The sequence below is a fragment of the Urocitellus parryii genome, chromosome 4 (assembly GCF_045843805.1).
Source record: "Urocitellus parryii isolate mUroPar1 chromosome 4, mUroPar1.hap1, whole genome shotgun sequence".
Classification (NCBI taxonomy): domain Eukaryota; kingdom Metazoa; phylum Chordata; class Mammalia; order Rodentia; family Sciuridae; genus Urocitellus; species Urocitellus parryii.
This window is the reverse complement of record NC_135534.1, coordinates 66,316,525-66,336,538: the sequence shown is the minus strand read 5'-3', so window position 1 is coordinate 66,336,538 and position 20,014 is coordinate 66,316,525. Positions and strand designations below refer to the sequence as shown.

Below are 20,014 nucleotides of genomic sequence, written 5' to 3'. Positions count from 1 at the left end.
GTAAAACTCCGCTGTATACCCATCTGGTCCTGGGCTTTTCTTGGTTGGTAGTCTTTTGATGGCTTCTTCAATTTCATCCATTGATATTGGTCTGTTCAAATTGTGTGTATCCTCCTGACTCAGTCTGGGCAAATCATATGACTTAAGAAATTTATTGATGTCTTCACTATCTTCTATTTTATTGGAATATAGGTTTTCAAAATAATTTCTAATTGTCTTCTGTATTTCTGCAGCATCTGTTGTGATATTGCCTTTTTCATCCCGTATGTTAGTAATTTGAGTTTTCTCTCTTCTTCTCTTCGTTAGCATGGCTAAAGGTCTGTGGATCTTATTTATTTTTTCGAAGAACCAACTTTTAGTTTTGTTAATTTTTTCAATAGTTTCTTTTGTTTCAATTTCATTGATTTCCGTTCTGATTTTAATTATTTCTTGCCTTCTGCTACATTTGCTGTTGTTTTGCTCTTCCTTTTCTAGGGCTTTGAGATGAAGTGTGAGCTCATTTATTTGTTGGTTTTTTCTTTTTTTGAGGAATGACCACCAGGTGATGAATTTTCCTCTTAAAACTGCTTTCATTGTGTCCCATAGATTCCGATATGTTGTGTATGTATTTTCATTTATCTTTAAGAATTTTTTGATTTCCTCCTTTATGTCTTCTGTAACCCATTGATCATTCAGTAACATATTGTTCATTTTCCATGTGATGCAGGATTTTTCCTTCCTTCTTTTATCATTGATTTCCAGTTTCATTCCATTATGATCAGATAAAATGCATGGTATTATCCCCACCCCTTTATATTTACTGAGGGTTGCCCTATGTCTGTGATGAAAAATCTGTTGTTAATCTTATTGGTTTACCCCTGAATGTAATCTGTCTCCTTTCTCTTGTAGCTTTTAATATTTTCTCTTTGTTCTGTATATTGGATATCTTCATAACAATGTGTCTTGGTGTTGGTCTACTGTGATTTTGTGTGCTCGGTGTCCTGAATGCATCTTCAATTTGTATATCTGTTTCCTTTTTTATTTCTGGAAAGTTTTCTGTAATTATTTCATTCAGCAGGTTACTCATTCCCTTGATTTGAATCTCTGTACCTTCTTCTATCCCGATGACTCGTAAATTTGGTTTTTTTATGTTATCCCATAACTCTTGGATGTTTTTCTCGTGATTTTTTACCAGCCTTTCTGAGTTGGCTAGACTCTTTTCAAGATGATATATTTTGTCTTCAGTATCTGACGTTCTGGCTTCTACTTGCTCCACTCTGTTAGTGATACTCTCAATTGAGTTTTTTTTTTTAAGAGAGAGTGAGAGAGGAGAGAGAGAGAGAGAGAGAGAGAGAGAGAGAGAGAGAATTTTTAATATTTATTTTTTAGTTCTCGGCAGACACAACATCTTTGTTGGTATGTGGTGCTGAGGATCGAACCCGGGCCGCACGCATGCCAGGCGAGCGCACTACCGCTGAGCCACATCTCCAGCCCCTCAATTGAGTTTTTAATTTGGTTTATCGTTTCCTTCATTTCTAGAATTATTGTTTGATTATTTTTTATAATCTCTATCTCCTGATAAAGATGCTTAACTTCTTCTTTTATCTGTTTATGTAACTCATTCTCAATGTGTTCTTTTGCTGCTTGAATTTGCTGTCTCGTGTCCTCTTTAAGGTTCCATTCCATCTGTCTAAGGTGTTCCTTGAGTTCTTTATATGAACATTTTTCCGATGACTCTAGGTCTTCCTGAATATTTAGGCTGTCCTGCATTGTTTGTACTCCCTTTCTTCCTTGCTTTTTGAAGCTGCTCATGTTACTTCTTGTTCTGTTTGACTGCTGAGTTACTGTTTACTCCTATAAATTTATTTGATGCTGTAGCCGCAGGATTCAATGAAGTTATCTCCTCCGCCACAGTTTGATGACGTCAGTTCTCTGCCATGGTGGTATCTCTTGCAAATGGCGACAGTTCGTTTCCCTTTGCCGGGTGACCAATGCAATGGGTGGGTCCTTACTGTCTCTCCCAAGCCCCGTTTGAAACCTGTGGCCACTACCTATGAAGGCTCGGTTGCCATTACCTCCGTAGGATCAGAAGGGCTGACCAGTTGTTTCAGCCGGATGGATTAGTGCTGAGTCACAGCTGTTTGTCTGCGGGAATCAGGCGAATGGGAGCTTGAATTCAGCCGATCCGGGCTCAGTGTGTGTTCTGAGAGGTCCAGATTGATCACCCCAGATCCACGTCAGCTCAGCATTGCTTAGTGATCCTGAGCAAACAGATTTAGGCTGTTTACGACTCCCTATGCCTGCACAGCTGAGGAGGTCAGAGACTTGATCTCTCCGCGCTCGCCGCCATGTTGGAATCGCTCTATCAGAAAGTCTTGACTACTGCTTCTCGCATTTAATAATTTAATGTACAATGCTTTTGCATGACTTTTTCATTAGCAGTTACTTCATCCAAAATGAAATAAATAATCAGATATTTATATTAAAAATATAATTACCACAGAACATATCCATGGTTAGTTTTTCATTTTTGGAAAGGTGATAAAAGATCTATGAGTTTAAATATTCCATGAAAAACTTATCTGTTATTCAGCTATCATCCAACCAGATTTTATGTTATCGATGGTTTATTCATTAATTCATTTAACAAATATTTACTGAGTATCTACTCTAAGCCAGGTTGGTGTTATATTTTAAAAACAAAACTGTATACTATAGATATAAGATCCCTATACTTATGTAGTTTATATGCTTGATTCTTATTCTGAGAAATATTGTAAGGCAAAAAGTGTCTCAAATACTTTATTTTAGTTTACACACACACACACACAAAGGTATCCTATCAGTGCTGGGAATGTAGCTCAGTGGTAGAGTGCTGGCCCAGCATGTAGAGGGCTCTGAGTTCAATCCCCAGAACCAAAAAAAAAAAAAAAACATACTGTCCAAGAAGAGGAATTCATAATATAACAATATTTCTAATATGAATATTAAAGTGGTTTCTGAGCCAAAATAGAAAATGTTATGAATTTTTGTAATGATTAAAAGAATTATAAAATAAAACTACATGCACTATTACAACAACAATTATGAAAATCTAAAGGAAAGAAATGATTTCCTTCCAAAAATAACTTGCCAACAATAAACCAAGGAAAAATTGGAGCAAATGGATGCAGCAATAGTACAGCAAAGACTGGAAAAAGATTTACTATTACAAAAAGTACTTGATTTATATGATTTAATTGTTAAATTCTGACACAACTTTGAAGAACTGAAAACCCCCTAAATTATTTAATCTATTTCATATGATAAAGATGCTAATTCTTAAAAATATAGTATTAACTGCTATGGTTCAAGTACTACACTAAACACTTTATATTAATGTGTTTAATCCTCCCAAACTAGGATTGAAAAAAAAAGGCAGCAAGGCAGATGCTATTAATAACATCATATTACAGATTAGAATTATAGAACAAAATGGAAAATTTCACAATTCAATTTTAAGATCTTGGGAGAGAATGTTTACTTATCTCCTCTCCAATCAACAAAAACAACTACTACTACCTACTACTACCAATACTATACACTAGCCTCACTTATCGCAATCATCAAAAAAGTAACCTATAACTATTAGTATCACAGAATCAGGAAATCTACAGACCTTCCTATTTAAAACTATAAATAATGAAAAATTATAATATTAGAGAAAAGGCATTTTAAAAACTCACATGCTTTAGGCCCTGGATTCTATCCTCAGCATCACATAAAAATAAACAAATAAAAATAAAGATATTGTGTCCATCCAAAACTAAAAAAATTTTTTAAAGAATAAACAAAAATTTAAAATATTTTTGAAAATTAACAGAAAAAATATTCTGAATAGCAAAATATTAATCATTTTTAATTAAAATAAGAAAATGGAATACTTATTATGACTATTACTTCTCAAGATTATTTTCAAAGTTCTAGAAGGCTTAGCAAATAAAACTCAAAAATCAGTATAAATGTTGTAGGAAAAAATAAATTCTCTATTCTTTTAATAATGATAATGCAAATGCCGAGTGTATGCTATAAATAATCAATAGAACATGCTTTAGAAAACTGGGTTTGGGGGCTCAGGATGTGGCTCATTGTAGAACACCTGCCTAGCATGCACGAAGCCTTGTGTTCAATCCCCAGCCCTGATAAATAAATAAACAAACAACAACAAACACTGTGCTACAGTCACACAATGGAGAAGGAAGGAAGGAAGGAAGGAAGGAAGGAAGGAAGGAAGAAAACTGGGTTTGATCCCCAGCATGAGAGAAAGAAAAGAGGGGAGGGGGAGGGGAGGAAAGGAAAAAAACAAAATAATCGGATATAAGTCATTACATATAAGATTTTATTAAAATTATAGCTTTCCCCTATAGCAAAGAATAGAAATGGAAGACATTTTATACAAAACAGTGTAAAAACTACAATATGCTTTAAGAACAAATTTGATACAAAGGCTGATAACCATATAAAGAAAACTACAAAATATTACTGAAGGGATAAAATATAATATAAACAAATATAAATATATATCTGTTCTTGGATGGGAATGCTAATATAAACATTACAGCTCTCACAAAATTATCACAAAAATTTAATTAATATAAAAATCCCCATTAAAATTCCAATATGGTTGATATTTTGGAAAAGAATAAAGTAAATTTAAGATTCACAAGAAAAAATAAAAGTCTGAAAACAGCCCCCAAAATATAAAAAAGAATAAGAATTAGAACAAATAAAATTAAAAAAAAAAAGAATAACAAGATGAAGACTCGTCTTACTTGAGATTGAGATACACCAAAAAACACTATAAGCAAGTCAATTTGAAAGTGGTAAAACAGACAAAAATATCAGGAATACAAAAAATAGAATTCAGAAATACATCTAAGTATGTTTGAGCTTTATATATAACAAAGGTAGTATTTAAATTTGGTGGGAAAAGAAAGATTCTGGCACACTGGATTTATCTGATTAACAAATTAACCTCAGTCTCACAAGATATGGAATATCTATACAATATAGTTAAGAATTCCAAATTATATTGAAGATTTAATAATTAACATGCTATAAATAAAAAAACTTAGAAAATATCTATAAATTCAAATTATAAGAAACACTTCTTAAATATAAAAATGCCCAGAATTATATAAAAAAGCAGAATTATATAATAAAATAAATATTAAGTTTTTGTATAATGTATCATGAGTCAAAAAGTAACTCTACAGGTTTGATTTAAAAAAAAACAAGGACTCTTAGAAATTTATGAGAAAACTGCAAGCAATTCAATTTTTTAAACAGGTAAAATATATGAATAGGCATATTCACAAAAGAATATACTAAGTGGCTAACTTCAGAAAAGATATCAATTTAACTTGTAGCTCAAACTAAGTACTTTGTACCAGACCAAGAAAAATTAAAGTAACATGTATGTGTCACTTAAACTCATCAGATTAGTAAAAAATCACACACACAAAAAAAATGATACTTCCTGTCATCAGAGATTCAGAGCAAAATGTGATGCCATATATTTGTGCCATCTGGGCTAACAATATGGTCTCTCTTAAACATTTAAACTATACATGCTCTGAGTCAGAAATCCCAGTCCTGGGATTTTAATTCACAGAAATAAAAGATCATAAAAATAAAGGTGTATGTATGTATGTGTGTATGTGTATGTGTGTGTGTATTTACTGTAGTATCGTGTATCCTGATAAAAGAAACAAACTTAAAAAACTGAGCCAGGGTAAATATTAAAAGCCTATCAATAAGATAATGATTGAATAAATATATTTCAGCCCTGTTTAAATGCTACTTAAAAAAAATGAATTGAAGGAACTTGCTTATGGAATGTTGAACAAGAAAACCAAGATATAGTAGAGTCATTTACCATATATATTTTTCACTTCAATTTTGTAAAACAGTAATTCAACCATATATATATATATGTATAGAGACATACATACATATATATAAAACGTATATAATTCCAAGGACACAAGAAAAAACTATGGGGGAAAATTCAGATGGATACAGATAAACTGGAGACTGTTAACATGGGTGAACAGATGGCTGGGGGTCATTTGAACATGCACTTTGTGTTTGGGTGTTTTGGGTCAGGGAACTGGGGAAAATTGTTTAAAGAAGAAGAAAAGCCAGAAAGTAAAAGAATGGGGGAAGAAAAAAGTCTTCTCTTAAAATTATTCTAGCATTTGTTTAAACCTATTTTCATGAAAATGTGTGTGTGTGTGTGTGTGTATGTGCGCCTTTAGTACACGTATGCATATATAAATATATATATATATAAAGAGAAGAATGAGTAAGAACAAAATGTGCTATTATACATAAATACAAATTTTGTTTACCCAAAGCTTACATTAAGTACCAAAGCTTTCTTTTAAATTTTGATTGAAAACCTTTCTAAACTTATCTCATGCCCATTTTCTTACAAAAGCTCTAAAAATCACAGTTTTCTGTTTTACTAATGACTTGACATCAATATGGCATAATGGAAAAATGCATAGGCACTGGAGCCTGGCAGGCCTTTATTCAAACCTGCTTTAACACTTACTCATCCTACAGGCCCAAGCAAGTCTTCTTACCTTGCTAAGCCTCAGTTTCCTCAACTCTTATACAGATAGCATTAGTGAAAACCAACACTGCATAATCCATGATTCTCATTGTTAACTTGAGTCATAAACTGAACCTGGAGGTGTGCTTGGGCAAAGGACTGATGCTCACACACCGGAGCAAGCTAGCTATGCTTTTTTACAGTTGAATTATTTCATCCTCTCTCTCCTTTCACATGAAGTAGTGAGACAGGGATGTATAAGAATCCAAACATACTGATTACAAAGGTAGGACAGTAGCTAATATGATTTATCACTCAGCTATTTCCCAGAATCAAAAAGTATACTACAAAGAGAGCAAACTTCCATTTCTTGCTGTCAGTGTGTCTATCTTAATAGTAATCCTCTTAATTCCTCTTCTAACATAGTTTAAGTAAGCACACAGACATTGGGTAAGAGCTTAGGCTCTACTATGAAAAGTAAAGTACATGAGTTTTACTATATAAACTTTATGACATCTTCTGCTTACAGAAGAGTTCTTAGCCTAGTAGACAGTTGCAATTACCATTAGGCAGGAAGAAAAAGAGAAACAAAATTGCCCTGCAACCTGAAAGTTGGTTATCACATTCATAATTTTAAAATGTAGTTAATGCCCTTATACTTCTCATTCCATCAGTTTTTTAAAATTAATTTATTTTCTAAAAATAATTTATTTCTTGTTAGCAGCTCCCCTTTAAGATAGAAAATTTGTAAAATAAAAGTTTTTCCAACAAAGTTAGGGGAGGGCAATTTGCCTGTAGACAGTCAAATAAAGATCTTTCAGAAAATCTTACTATATAAATGTGCTCAGTGGCAGAGCACTTTCCTAGCATGCGTGAGGCACTGGGTTTGATCCTCAGCACCACATAAAAATAAACAATAAAATAAAGGTATTTTGTCCATCTACAACTAAAAAAATAAAAATTGTTAAAAAAAGCCACAAAATCCTGAAAACCTCACCAGATGTTTCATGGAGGGATGAGGAAGAAAGAGGCAGTTGAGAGTTCACAGGCTACATTTTCAACACTTCCTAGATAATAGCCTAGGATTTTTTTTACAACTCTCATTTTGTCAAATGGAAACCAGTAACAGGAATAACAAAACCTTAGCCCTCTACAACCTGAAGAAAGTATAGTTTGATCAAAAGAAAAGCATTTATCTTCTCCTTAATATACTTGATCCACATTGTAACAGTACTAATAATAGATCAGTAAAACAAGCAGCTCTCTTTGGGGATGTTGGGATAAAGGAGAGAGCAGAGAAGAACTAATTAACACATTAAGTGCTCAAAAAATGATAGCTATCAATTACTGTGGGATAATTGGTGGGGTAGGAGGATGGGAAATTAGACAATAGTGGGAGTACTGAACAATGTCCTTTGAATACCAAATGAAGAAGTGTGAGCTTTACTCTAAACATGATGGCTTCAAGACTTCTAAGCAAATGAGTGATAAAAACTGATTTATCTTTTAAAATATGACACTGGCAGCAATGTGGCAGCTGAACAGCACTAAAGCAGTATAGAAGATTATAAAATTAAGAAATGTGCTGGTTAAGATGATGGTGTCTGGAGCTAGACTGCTTGACATTAAATATAAGCTTCACTCCACTAGTTGTATGACTTTGAATAAGCCACTTAACTGCTTTGTGCCTCAATTTCCTCATCTGTAAATAGGAAGAACAACAGTTATTACTGCATAAGGATGTTGTGAAAAATAAGAGTTAACTACTGTAAGGCATTTAGAGTAATTCCTGGCATAAGTTAATGCTGAATTAAATCACAGCTCTTAATTGCATGTAACAAAAACTGGAAGTAGGGAGACTATTTAGGAGGTCAAGAAATAGCATAGGAAAATAAAGGTGAAAACAGAGAAGGGTGGATGGATGAGACATGCCACCGAAGACTCAAGAGGATTTATAACCAAATAAATAAATCACTGAAAGAAGGAGAAAGAAATAAAAATGACTAAGATTAATTACTAGAGCTTAGGTGCATGGGAGGGTGCTGATACCATCAGACAAATCAGAGAACAGAAAAGGAAGAGGTGGATTAAACTTAAGAGTGTGGCTCTGGCCACATCAGGGTTGAGATTCCTCGAAGACATAAATGTTAAATGCTCAAAGATCACTGGAAAACACATACTGAAAATCCAAATCTATATCTAGAGATATAGATTTGAGAGTTTCTAACAATTGGATATGCTGACTGAAGCTGTGGCCACAGAAGAGAGTACCAGGGAGAAAGCATAATGCAGAAAAGTCCTAAAGAACCACAACAATTAATCAAGAGGTGCCAATCAGACAGAAGAGAGGAGACAATACAACCCCATGGAACAATTCCATACTTCTAGAAGCTTTCTAGCTTTCACATCTTAAACATCTTTTCACTTGTTAAAACATCTTTTATTATGACTATTTAGGATTAATACAGGTAACTTGAAAGCAGAGGCAGTAAACATAGAATGGCAAGAAGACAAAGGGAAATTATGCTGAAAAACTAAAAAGCTAGTGGTAACAAGAAAAAGGAACACTGGATTAAAGGAGAAAGCTAATTCCAAGATGAGAAAAATAAAGGGACAGAAGAAAACTATTATTCATTGAGTATCTAGTATATGCTATTAACTGTCCTAGGAGATTTCAAATATTTTACCTTATTTAATTTTCATAATATTCTCAATACTATGAGATAAATAGTATTTTAAAAGAGCAGGCTGAGGCATACCTGTTAAGTAACTTATCCCAAGCCTTGCATCCAGTCCACTTGTACATGGCAGGTTCAGAATTAGAACCTAGGTGGAAGGACCACAGCCCTTGACTTTCCCTTCATACTTCTACTTATTAAACTGGTAAAAGCAAGACTTTTCAAAAGGAGAAGGAAAGAAACCAATAATAACTGTACTAGGAGAAAATCAGGACAATCATTACCTGTCTCACTACAATAGAGCTACTTCTTTTAGAAAGTATAAAAGGAAAAACAAAACAAAAAAAAAGTAACACCAAAAATTCTCTTTAAATCCCAGAAAACAGATATAATTAGTGACAACACTCTCACCCCTCAGTCTGGCCTAACTGCCACCATTATTTGGATTCTAGATTGCAACCATCATGCCTCTCCAGCTCTCTTCAGTGTTTCAGAAGCTCACTATCAACAATAAGATGGGGCGGGCGGGGGGGGGGGGGAGAATGACATTATCTAATAAGCCTACATTCCTCAAACTAGAAGGAAAAGTGATATTTTTTAAAATCAACTTCTGCAAAAAATGCTCATTTTATAGTACAGTATAACACTGCTTTATATTCCATTGAAATCCCCTACTTTTTTCCACCTAAAATTGTAAAACAAATAAAATCTCAAATGCCAGTTAAGGAACAATATTGACACCTTGTGGTGAACATCCTCAAGTATCAAACAGCAATAAGTAAATTGGCTCTTAATTAAATGTCTCTTTACCTGGAAACAAACATTTAACCCATGAATTTTCAAGGGTTAAGATGCAAAAGTTCAATGACCACACACACACTCAATGTAAATCTGGAAAGAGCTGCTAATACTTTGGCAACAATGCAATAAGCCTAAATTCCTAACTATGGGCCAAAGGATCAGAATAAAATCACAGGTAATTGTTTTTCTAAAACAGTAAAACACATCCATCTAAAAGAGGTTAAAGTCCTGAGTTTAGCTGCTCCTTAAAGTCCTTTTTGTGTGTGTGTGTGACACACATACACATAAAATTAGAGGGAATATATAAATACCAGAGGCACAACAGTATAGTGAGAGATACTAACTAGAATATACTCTCAAAAAAAAAGAAAGAAAGAACAGTCGACCTGGGATCTCATCCTGACTCCAACCAGCATTGAGAATTTTAAAGTTACGTGATATTAAAGAACTCAGATTCTGTGTGTTTTCACATAAAATTATAGATCGGGTAGCAGCAATTTTATAAGCCAAGAAAAGAAAATGTTTATTTATTTATTTATTTTTAATGACAGGGACAACATTGCCTACCTAGAGAGAAAGAAATTAACAATTTAATGTGACAGGTGCTCAAGTTTTCCAACAAGCACTCTATATCTATCATGACAAAAATTATGGAAAGCTGGACATGGTGGCACACAACTGTAATCCCACAGCTCAGGAGGCTGAGGAGGAAGATCACAGGTTTGAAGCCAGTCTCAGCAACCTAGTGAGATTGTAAGCAACCTAGTGAGACCCTGTATCAAAATAAAAAATAAAAAGGGATGGGGATATGGCTCAGTGGTTTAGCACCCCTGGGATCAACCCCTGGTCCCCCCATCCCCCTCCAAAAAAAAATATGGGAAAAGAGGAACATTTAACAGTTAATAGAGCAGGTGATAGATATTTATTACTATGTCTGAGAAAAAGAACTAGCACACAGGAAATTCCATTTTATTAACTACGACAAGTACAATTTAAAGTTGCTAGTTATCCCTGGATTCAGGTTGAGAAATAGACATCTGATCTGTTCAGAAAAAGCATTATTTGTGTTATTAGCTATAAATGAATTACACAATGGTGGTGAGAAAACCACTGTTAATAAAACAATTTGAATCACTAACATATCTGAGGATTCTGGAAGGTACCCTAGAAATGAAACCCCCAAGAGCCAAATCATTCCAAGTTCAAGGTTAAATAACCAACTAATTACCAAGCCTGGTGATTTTGCATTTATAGAGGGCATTGTTTTTTTCAGAAAATTTCCTCAGTCATTATATTATGGGCACCTTGTAAGCATCAGTCTAGAAAGGTAAGACTGTGAAAAGGTGCTGGTTAAAAAAATATTCAAAGCAATCTGCAGTCTGGCTCCTGTTGTGTACCCTGAGATAGAGAAATCATTCAACATCTCCTGGCCTCAGCTTTTATGCTTAAGACAAGAGCTATGATCCCTGTGAACATTCAAAGGTTCTAAGAAATCAAAATAATAGCTGTGGGATACCAACCTTGCATGTGACTGAGTCACACTCCCTGGCTGGGTGCTGAGGTGCTCAGTCGCAGAAATGTGGCAGAGCTTTCCCCACTCTTCTTGGTTGAGGGACAGTGTCTCATGCATGGGTGTGTCTTGCTATAGCCCCATGGGTGGAGCTACGCTCACCTGTTCCTTTGTAATATAACCCCTTGCCCTGTTTAGGATAGAATCTTCCATGGAAGTGCCTTGCGTGTGTCCCCTTCTCTTACTGTGCCCTTGGGTGTGGCCTACCCAGATGTCAGTCAACCTGCTGACAGTGGACATCAAGAAGATAAGACTCAGCCCCCTGAAACCTGACCCTTTGCCTCATTTGAATAGCTTCTCCTCAATAAAAGGGGGTCAGCATGTGCTCATGCTCTCTCTCTCTCTCTCTCTCTCTCTCTCTCTCTTTCTCTCTCTTTCTCTCTCTGCTCGGACCCTTAAGGTCAGAGGAGCCATCACAGCAACCCCAATCTGCACAGCTCAATTAGCCCAGTTTAACTGGAGTGACCCCTGAGCCTTTTAAATGCAAAAACTGAAACCCAGAAAATAGCTGTGAAAATGCTTGGATATTACACAAATTTATAACATCACTACTTCTATTTTATTTATTTACTTTTTTTTTTGAAGAATCAGAGAAGTTAAATGAATTGGGATTAATCAAGGATAGCTGAAGTTAATTCCAGCGTTCTGTATTGTACCACAGGGCTTCACAGGCTCCCACAGCCGTTCTCCATCTCCTGTTCTCCTATGTATTCCACAGCATCCCATGCCTTTAAACTATCCTCTTTTAGCCTCTATGATGCTACACTATTCCTCCTCTTCTCCCTGACTTAGGATATTTTCTTTTAATTCTACTGGTTTTTCTAATATGATCCCACAATCTCATACCCAGAAGACATATTTAATATAATTATATCTTATATATATTTAACTAGGGAAAACAGAGGTCGAGATAATAGCAGTTTACCCACATTTTCAACTAGACATTCCTCTTTTCAAGACTTAAAACTCACTATGACCCAAACTGAATAGACTAAAAAATACGTATATATTTTTACAACTCTTGCATTCTATCTCCACCTTCAAATTACTAAATCCTGACAGTTCTATTATACATCCTAAGAAGTCAAGGTGAAGGCATTTCCTAAATATAAATCAAAAGTGATCTTAGTGAAAATCACTGTCCCCTAAGAGTAATTTACACAATTCTTGTGACCAAACTCTATATCATCACGTATAATAAGATCCAAGTTTCACATAGAAAAGGCTATTTTTATAATGTTTATAAAACAGCTCTTTCTCCAATCATCCTTATGGACTCTTCCTCTAGTAGATATATAAAGGATATCTAATGGTCTGAAATTTATGATGTGTTATGTAAACATTAGAAAAATACTGCCAAAACCAAATTTCAATGAGTAATCTGTCTGAGTAGGGTGAACAAAGATTGAGTGTCACTGTTAATTTTCTTTTAAAATGCATTTATTAGGGTAGCTTGCCCCCCTGGGAAAATGTCCTTGATGAACTATCACATTTAAAAATCAAAGAAAAAATTTAAAATCTTTCAAAAATTAAGCCCAGACATTATAAAAAGATAGAGCAGAAGCACTCAAACCTCTGAGCATTAGATTCATGTAAAGCTCTTTTGGCTTGCCAAAGATGATTCTTTTAAGATGAACATCAGGTGGAAACTCTGGGGTCGTGGAGGGCTTTTCTAGTTACTGCTATTGCCGTTAAGATTTTGATAAGTCTAAATTTTGCACTTCTGGATGGTGCTGTTTAGAGTATAGAAGACCAACAAATAGCTCACGTCCTTGTTTTAAGAACACTGGCTTCCAACCACTTTTCCCCACTGTCCAAAGTGGGATAAGGGCTTTCCCAAGACGTAAACTTCAATTACTGTAGCTATAAAATTTATGAAGTTTTCACTAAAAAATGCTAAGCCTGAGTAACAGCTTCTAGCACACCCATACATTCTTTCACATGGAAATGTCACAAATTCAAAATGAGAAAGATTCTTAAGAATTTAGGGGGAACTTTTTCTTACCGTAGCAAAGAGAAGACATCGTAAGAATTGCGAACACAGTTCTGATCCACCTTAAGAATATTCTTCTGAGCATTTGAATAACCCTGAAAGACATTAATCAACAAGTAATCAAAATGAAACAAAATCAAATCTGTATGAGTTAATTATGCTTGCCTTTTAAAAAATATGACTAAATACCTGAGTTTATTTAAAATTTTAGAGATTTCAAGAAATTAAATATAATTTCCATGTAACTGAAGTCTAACCTTTCAGGCAAGTGAATTTAAAATAAATTTCTTTCCCAGTTTCCGACAGAAACAATGTTTCACAATATAAATTGTGGTGAACTTCTCCAAGAAGCTTCAGAAATTCTTTTAACATATTATGTGACTGAAGAAGAGTATTAACAGTAATATTTCAACTATGCCTAGCCATCATGTATAAATAATGTTTATTTGAGGAAAAGGAATTCCAAGTTTTAATCAGGAATGTAAGAAACAAATATTTCCACTCAGAGGTACAAAAGAGTAAGGAAGGTTTCTAAAGAGAACATACACAACGGTAGAATGAATTGGACATAACTTTCCTATGTTCATATACAAATACACAACCAGGGGGCTGGGGTTGGGGCTCAGTGGCAGAGCACTTGCCTAGCATATGTGAGGCCCTGGGTTCAATCTTCAGCACCACATATAAATAAACAAATAAAATAAAGACATGCTGTCCACCTACAACTACCAAAAAAATTAAAAACAAACACACGACCAGTAGAACTCCACATCACATTCAACCACAAGAATGGGCTCTAATAAAATAAGTTATACTCCATATATATATAATATGTCAAAATACACTATAATGTCATGTATATCTAAAAAGAACAGAGGCTGGAGTTGTAGCTCAGTGGTAGAGCACTTGCCTAACACATACAAGGCACTGGGTTCAATCCTCAGCACCACCTAAAAATAAATTTAAAAAAAAAAAGTATTGTGTCTATCTACAACTAAAAAATTAAAAGAAGAAGAAGAAGAGGAGGAGGAGGAGGAGGAGGAGGAGGAGGAGGAGGAGGAGGAGGAGGAGGAACAACAACAACATAGCACAATTCCATAAGAGAAGGACAGGTATCTCGCCATCCAAGAAAGGCAGCATAAATACTAGTTAGGAGAAAAAGGCTGTAGACCCAGGCCATCAGGCTTCCAATTTGAGACCTTAATACACCAGTTTCGTGATCTTAACTAAGCTCTCCTCAGTTTAATATTGGTTTCTTCCCCTTGTAATACAGAAATTCTAGTAGTATCTCCCTAACAAATGTGGTAAGTAAAAGAATTAATATTTCTGAAATGAAAATACTATATAAGTGCTTGCTATACTGCTAGTATAAACATCTTTTTTTTTTTTTTAAAGATTATGTTGCTCAAAGAGAGAAAGAGAAAGGAAAAGGGCCGGGGGACGGGGGACAAGTGAAATTCTGTCAAAATAGAAGAAACATCAGTGGAATAGAAACAGGGAGAGAGGAAAGACAGAGTAAAGGAAGAACAGTGGAATGAATCGACCTAACTTTTCTATGTACACATATGAATATGCATTAGTGAATCTCACCATCATGTACATCCTCAAAACAATAATTTAAAAAAAAAAACAAGTAAACGGCAGAATAATCAGCAGAGGGAAGAGAACGGGAAAGGAAAGAGGAGTTACTAGGTGCTAAATTAGAGCATATTATATTCCGTGCTTTTATAATTACGTCAAAATGAATCCTAATGTTATGAATAACTAAAAAGAACCAATGAAAAATGTGGAACTAGAAAAAAGATTATAAATCTCATAAAAATAAAAAGATTGTCTAGCTCAGACATTAAAAGAATGTTACTAATAAATGCTTGTTAATAAACTGGACAACTTAGATCAAACTAACTCCTTAAGAAAACACAGACTGTGAAAACTGACATATTATGAAAAAAGAATATCTGACTAGTACTGTATCTATTTCTTAGTGAATTATCAAAACTCTTCACACATACAGACCCCCACACACAAAGTCCAAATTCAAATTGTTTCACTGATAATTCTATCAAACATAAAGAAAGAACATCAATTTCACAAAAGCCCTTCAGGAAGCAGAGAAGGAAACAATTTAAAACTTATAAGATCAGAATTACTAATACCAAAATTTGTCAAAGACATTGCACACACATACACATACATATACACATGCAGGAATCTCTCATGAACAGAAACACAAAATCCCTAGCAAAATGTTAATAACAAACTGAACCAACAATATATCATCAGGATAAAAAAAAAATTATCACAGCACAGGGCGTGGTGGCATATACCTGTAATCCCAGTGGCTTGGGAGGCTGAGGCAGGAGCATCATGAGTTCAAAGCCAGCTTCAGCAAAAAACAAGGTGTTAAACAACTCAATGAGACCCTATCTCTGAATAAAATATAAAACAGAGCTGGGGATGTGGCTCAGTGGTTGAGCACCCCTAAGTTCAATCCCTGGGTGCCAAGAAAGAAAAGAAAAAAAAACTAACATATACGTCTTTATTAATTTGATTTATCCTAAGAATCGTTGACTTAGCATTTAAAAATCAATCAGATGAATACATGAAACAACCATCATAAACCTAATGTGATAAACACACAATTATAAAGATGCAATTTGTGACAACAATAACTTAAGGGTAGGACAATGGAGCTATATAGAGAGAGGAAAGTTTGTATACTATTAAAACTAAGCTGGTATCAATTTGAACTAGATTGTTATAAATTAAGACGTTAACTGTAATCCCCAAGGCAACCACCAAGAAAAAACTAAAAAACATATACTAAAAGAAATGAAAAAGGAATTAAAATGTTACATGAAAAAATATCTAATTCAAGAGAAGTTGGTGATGGAAAAAATGAGGAACAAAAAAGATATAAGAAAACAAACATCAAAACTGCAGAAGCCCTTCTGTATCTGTAAATACATTATCTATAAAAATGACGACACACTCCAATTAAAAGGCAGAGATTGAATCCAGTACAGAGGTGAATACTGTATTCCCAGCTACTTGGGAGACTGACGCAGGAGGATGGCAAGTTCAAGGCCAGCAGGAGGATGCAATTTAGCGAGAGCAAGGGATGTAAATAAAAATGAGGGTAACTCAATGGTTAAGTGCCTTTGGGTTAAACCTCCAGTACTGAAATGGAGGGGGGTAAGATTGGCAGGATAGATTTTTTAAAAAATGATCTACTATATGCTGTCTCAAGAGACTTACTTCAGAAACAAACAAACAAAAAAAGACTGAAAAGAGCTCATATCAGTGCTGAATGGTAACTCAGTGGTATAAGCATGCACTGGGTTTAATCTCCAGCACAAAAAGAAAGAAAAAGTCAGTCAGTGATTGAGACAGTCCAGGGGGTGGGGTGTCACATGCCTGTAAACCCAGCAATGTGGAAACTGAAGACAGGAAGATCACAAGTTCAAGGCTAGACTCAGCAACTTAGAGAGTTCCTGTCTCAAAATAAAAACAAAAAAGGACTGGGGGATGTAGCTCAAAGATAAAGTGTCCCCGGTTCAATCCCCACTACCAAAAATAATAAAATAAAATAAAGGCAGAAATACATGGAGACATCAACAGTCCACTTTTAACAATGGATAACACAATTAAACAAAAGATAAACAATAAAAGACACAAATAACACTGTTACCACACTTAACAGACACATGCAGAAGCCTCCATTCTCCTCAGTTGCATGTGGGATGTCCTTCAGGGCAGATCATATGTTCAGATACGAGGCAAATCTCAATATCTTTCAAAAAACTGAAATCATACAAATTATCCTCTCTGACCACAGTGGAATAAAACTAGAAATAAATAATTAGAAGAAATTTGTGGGGAAAAGCATAAATGTGCAAAGTAAACGTTCTTGGATAATCAAGAGATAAGAGAACAAATCACAAGGTAAATTTTAAAATGCTTTGAATTGAATGAAAATGAAAACACCAGTTCAAAACTTACAGGATCCAATGAAAAAGTGCTCAAGGGAAATTCACAGCTTCAAACATTTATATTTAAAAAAAAGAAAGAGCTCATATCAGTAATCTACCTTCCACCTTAAGACACCAGAAAGAAAAGAAATTAAATGCAAAGGGAAGAAAAAAGGAAATATAAAGATTAGAGCAGAGTTCCACAAAATAAGAGAATACAAAAACAATACAGAAAAATCAATGGAACCAGAAGTTAGCTCCCTGAAAAGATCAACAACCAGACATCCTCTTAAGATAGACTAAACCAGAGAAAAAGAAAGAAGACTCAAATCTCTAAAACCGGGGACAGAACTGAAAGCATTATTTCCAATCTGACAGAAATAAAAAGGAGTACATAAGAATACTATGAACAAATGAAGCAGACATAACGTTCCTATGTTCATATGTGAATACACAAGCAGTGAAACTCCACATTATGTACAACCAACGAATAGGATCCTAATTAGAATAAGTTATAATCCATGTATGTGTCAAAATACACTCTATTCTCATGTATATCTAATTTAAAAAATTTTTAAATTTTGATGTATATCAAAATTTGATGTTTTGTAAATTTTTAATTTTGATGTATATCAAATTTAAAAATTTTATAAAATACTATGAACAATTATACAACAAATCACATGAGTTAGAATAAATAGAAATTCCCAGGAAGACAAATGCTATCAAAAATGGCTCAAAAAGAAACAGAAAATCTGAACAGATCTATAACAGATAAAGGGGCTAAATCAGTAATCATAACGCTATCAGCAAACAAACAAAACAGAACCAGATGCTTTGACTGTAATTTGAAGAAAAAATATCACCAATCTCAAAGTCTTCCTAATAAAAAAAAAAGGAAACACTTCTTAGCATATTCTATATAACCAGTACTACCCTAATATCAAAGCCAGAGAAGAACATCACAACAAAACTATAGACCAATATACAAGGATCTTTCACAAAATACTAACAGAACTAATCTAGCATCATGGTAAAATGATTATACCATCTGATCTATTCTGGGCATATACCCCAAAAGAACTGAAAGCTAGGATTTGAAGAGATATTTGTACAGCTATGGTCACGGTTGTATTATCCACAATTGTCAAAGGGAATAGAAGCAAATGTTCCTAGATGAACATAAAAGCAAAATGTAGTTTATTCATACAGTGCAACATTATTTAGCCTTAGAAAGTAAAAAAAAAAATTCTAGCACATGCTATAACATTGATAAACCTTGAGGACATCATGTTAAATGAGTCAAAGGACAAATATTGTTTGATTCCATTTAAAACAAGTATCCAGAAGAGTTTAATTCACAGAAACAGAAAGTAGGAGGGTGACTGCCAGCAGTCAGGAAGAAAGAAATTATTGTTTAATGGGTAGAGAATTTCAGTCTTGTAAGAAAATAGGTAGTGGTAATGGCTGCACAACAATCTGTACTTCATACCATTAAATGTATACTTACAGTGTTTAACAGGATATGTTTTATGTTATATATAATTTGCCAAAATCAAAAATATTTTTAAAAATAATCTACATCATGAACAGGTGGAATTTACACATGGTATGCAAAGGTGGTTTAATATGCAAAATCCTTACTAACACACCACAAAATACATGATTATCTCAATGCAGAAAGAGCATCTGACAAAATCCTTTTCATGACTTTTTTTTTTTTAATCAACAAATTAGAAACAAAACAAAATTCCTGGTGTTGGAGTTGTGGCTCAGCGGTAGAGTGCTCGCCTAGCAAGTGCAAGGCACTGGGTTCGATCCTCAGCACCATATAAAAATAAATAAATTAATTAATTAAAGGTTTTAGGTCCAAATACAACTAAAAAAATATTAAAGAAAAGAAAATTCCTGGCTTTCATAAAGAGCATCTACAAAAAACTCAAAGCCAACATCACACTCGATGAAAAAAGACCAAAAGATTTCTCCCTAAGATCAAAAAGACAAGAGTGACTGCTCTCACTAGTTCTATTTGACAATATAGATTCTATCAGTATGGTTAGGCAAGAAAAATAGCATGTCCAAATTGGACCAGAGTAAATGGAACAACACCCCATGTTCATGGATTTAAAGAGCTAATATTGTCAAGAAGGCAACAATTCGCAAAGCAATCTTTTAGATCCAGTGCCATCTCCCTCAAAATTTCAACAGCCTTTTTCTACAGAAATGAAAATGCCAATTCTTAAGTTCACATAGAATTGGAAGGGGCCAACAAACAGCAAAAAATAATATAAAAAGAGAACAAAAAAAGAGTCATACTCCCAATTTCCAAACTTACTACGAATCAACGGTAATCAAAACAAGATGGCACTGGCATAAAGACAGCCATATAAACCATGAAAAAAAATGGAGAATCCAGAAATAAAC

General features: G+C 34.2%; 1 protein-coding gene across 2 annotated transcripts in view; it reads right to left on the bottom strand.

Moving 5' to 3' along the window:
- The window catches only part of Uvrag (UV radiation resistance associated), a 341,523-nt gene that overhangs the window by 231,516 nt on the left and 89,993 nt on the right, over positions 1-20,014 (bottom strand). For both annotated transcript variants that reach the window (XM_026387330.2, XM_077797626.1), the window contains exon 6: positions 13,632-13,714. In XM_026387330.2, coding sequence (XP_026243115.2) covers positions 13,632-13,714 — 83 coding nt within the window. The remainder of the gene's footprint in view (positions 1-13,631; positions 13,715-20,014) is intronic.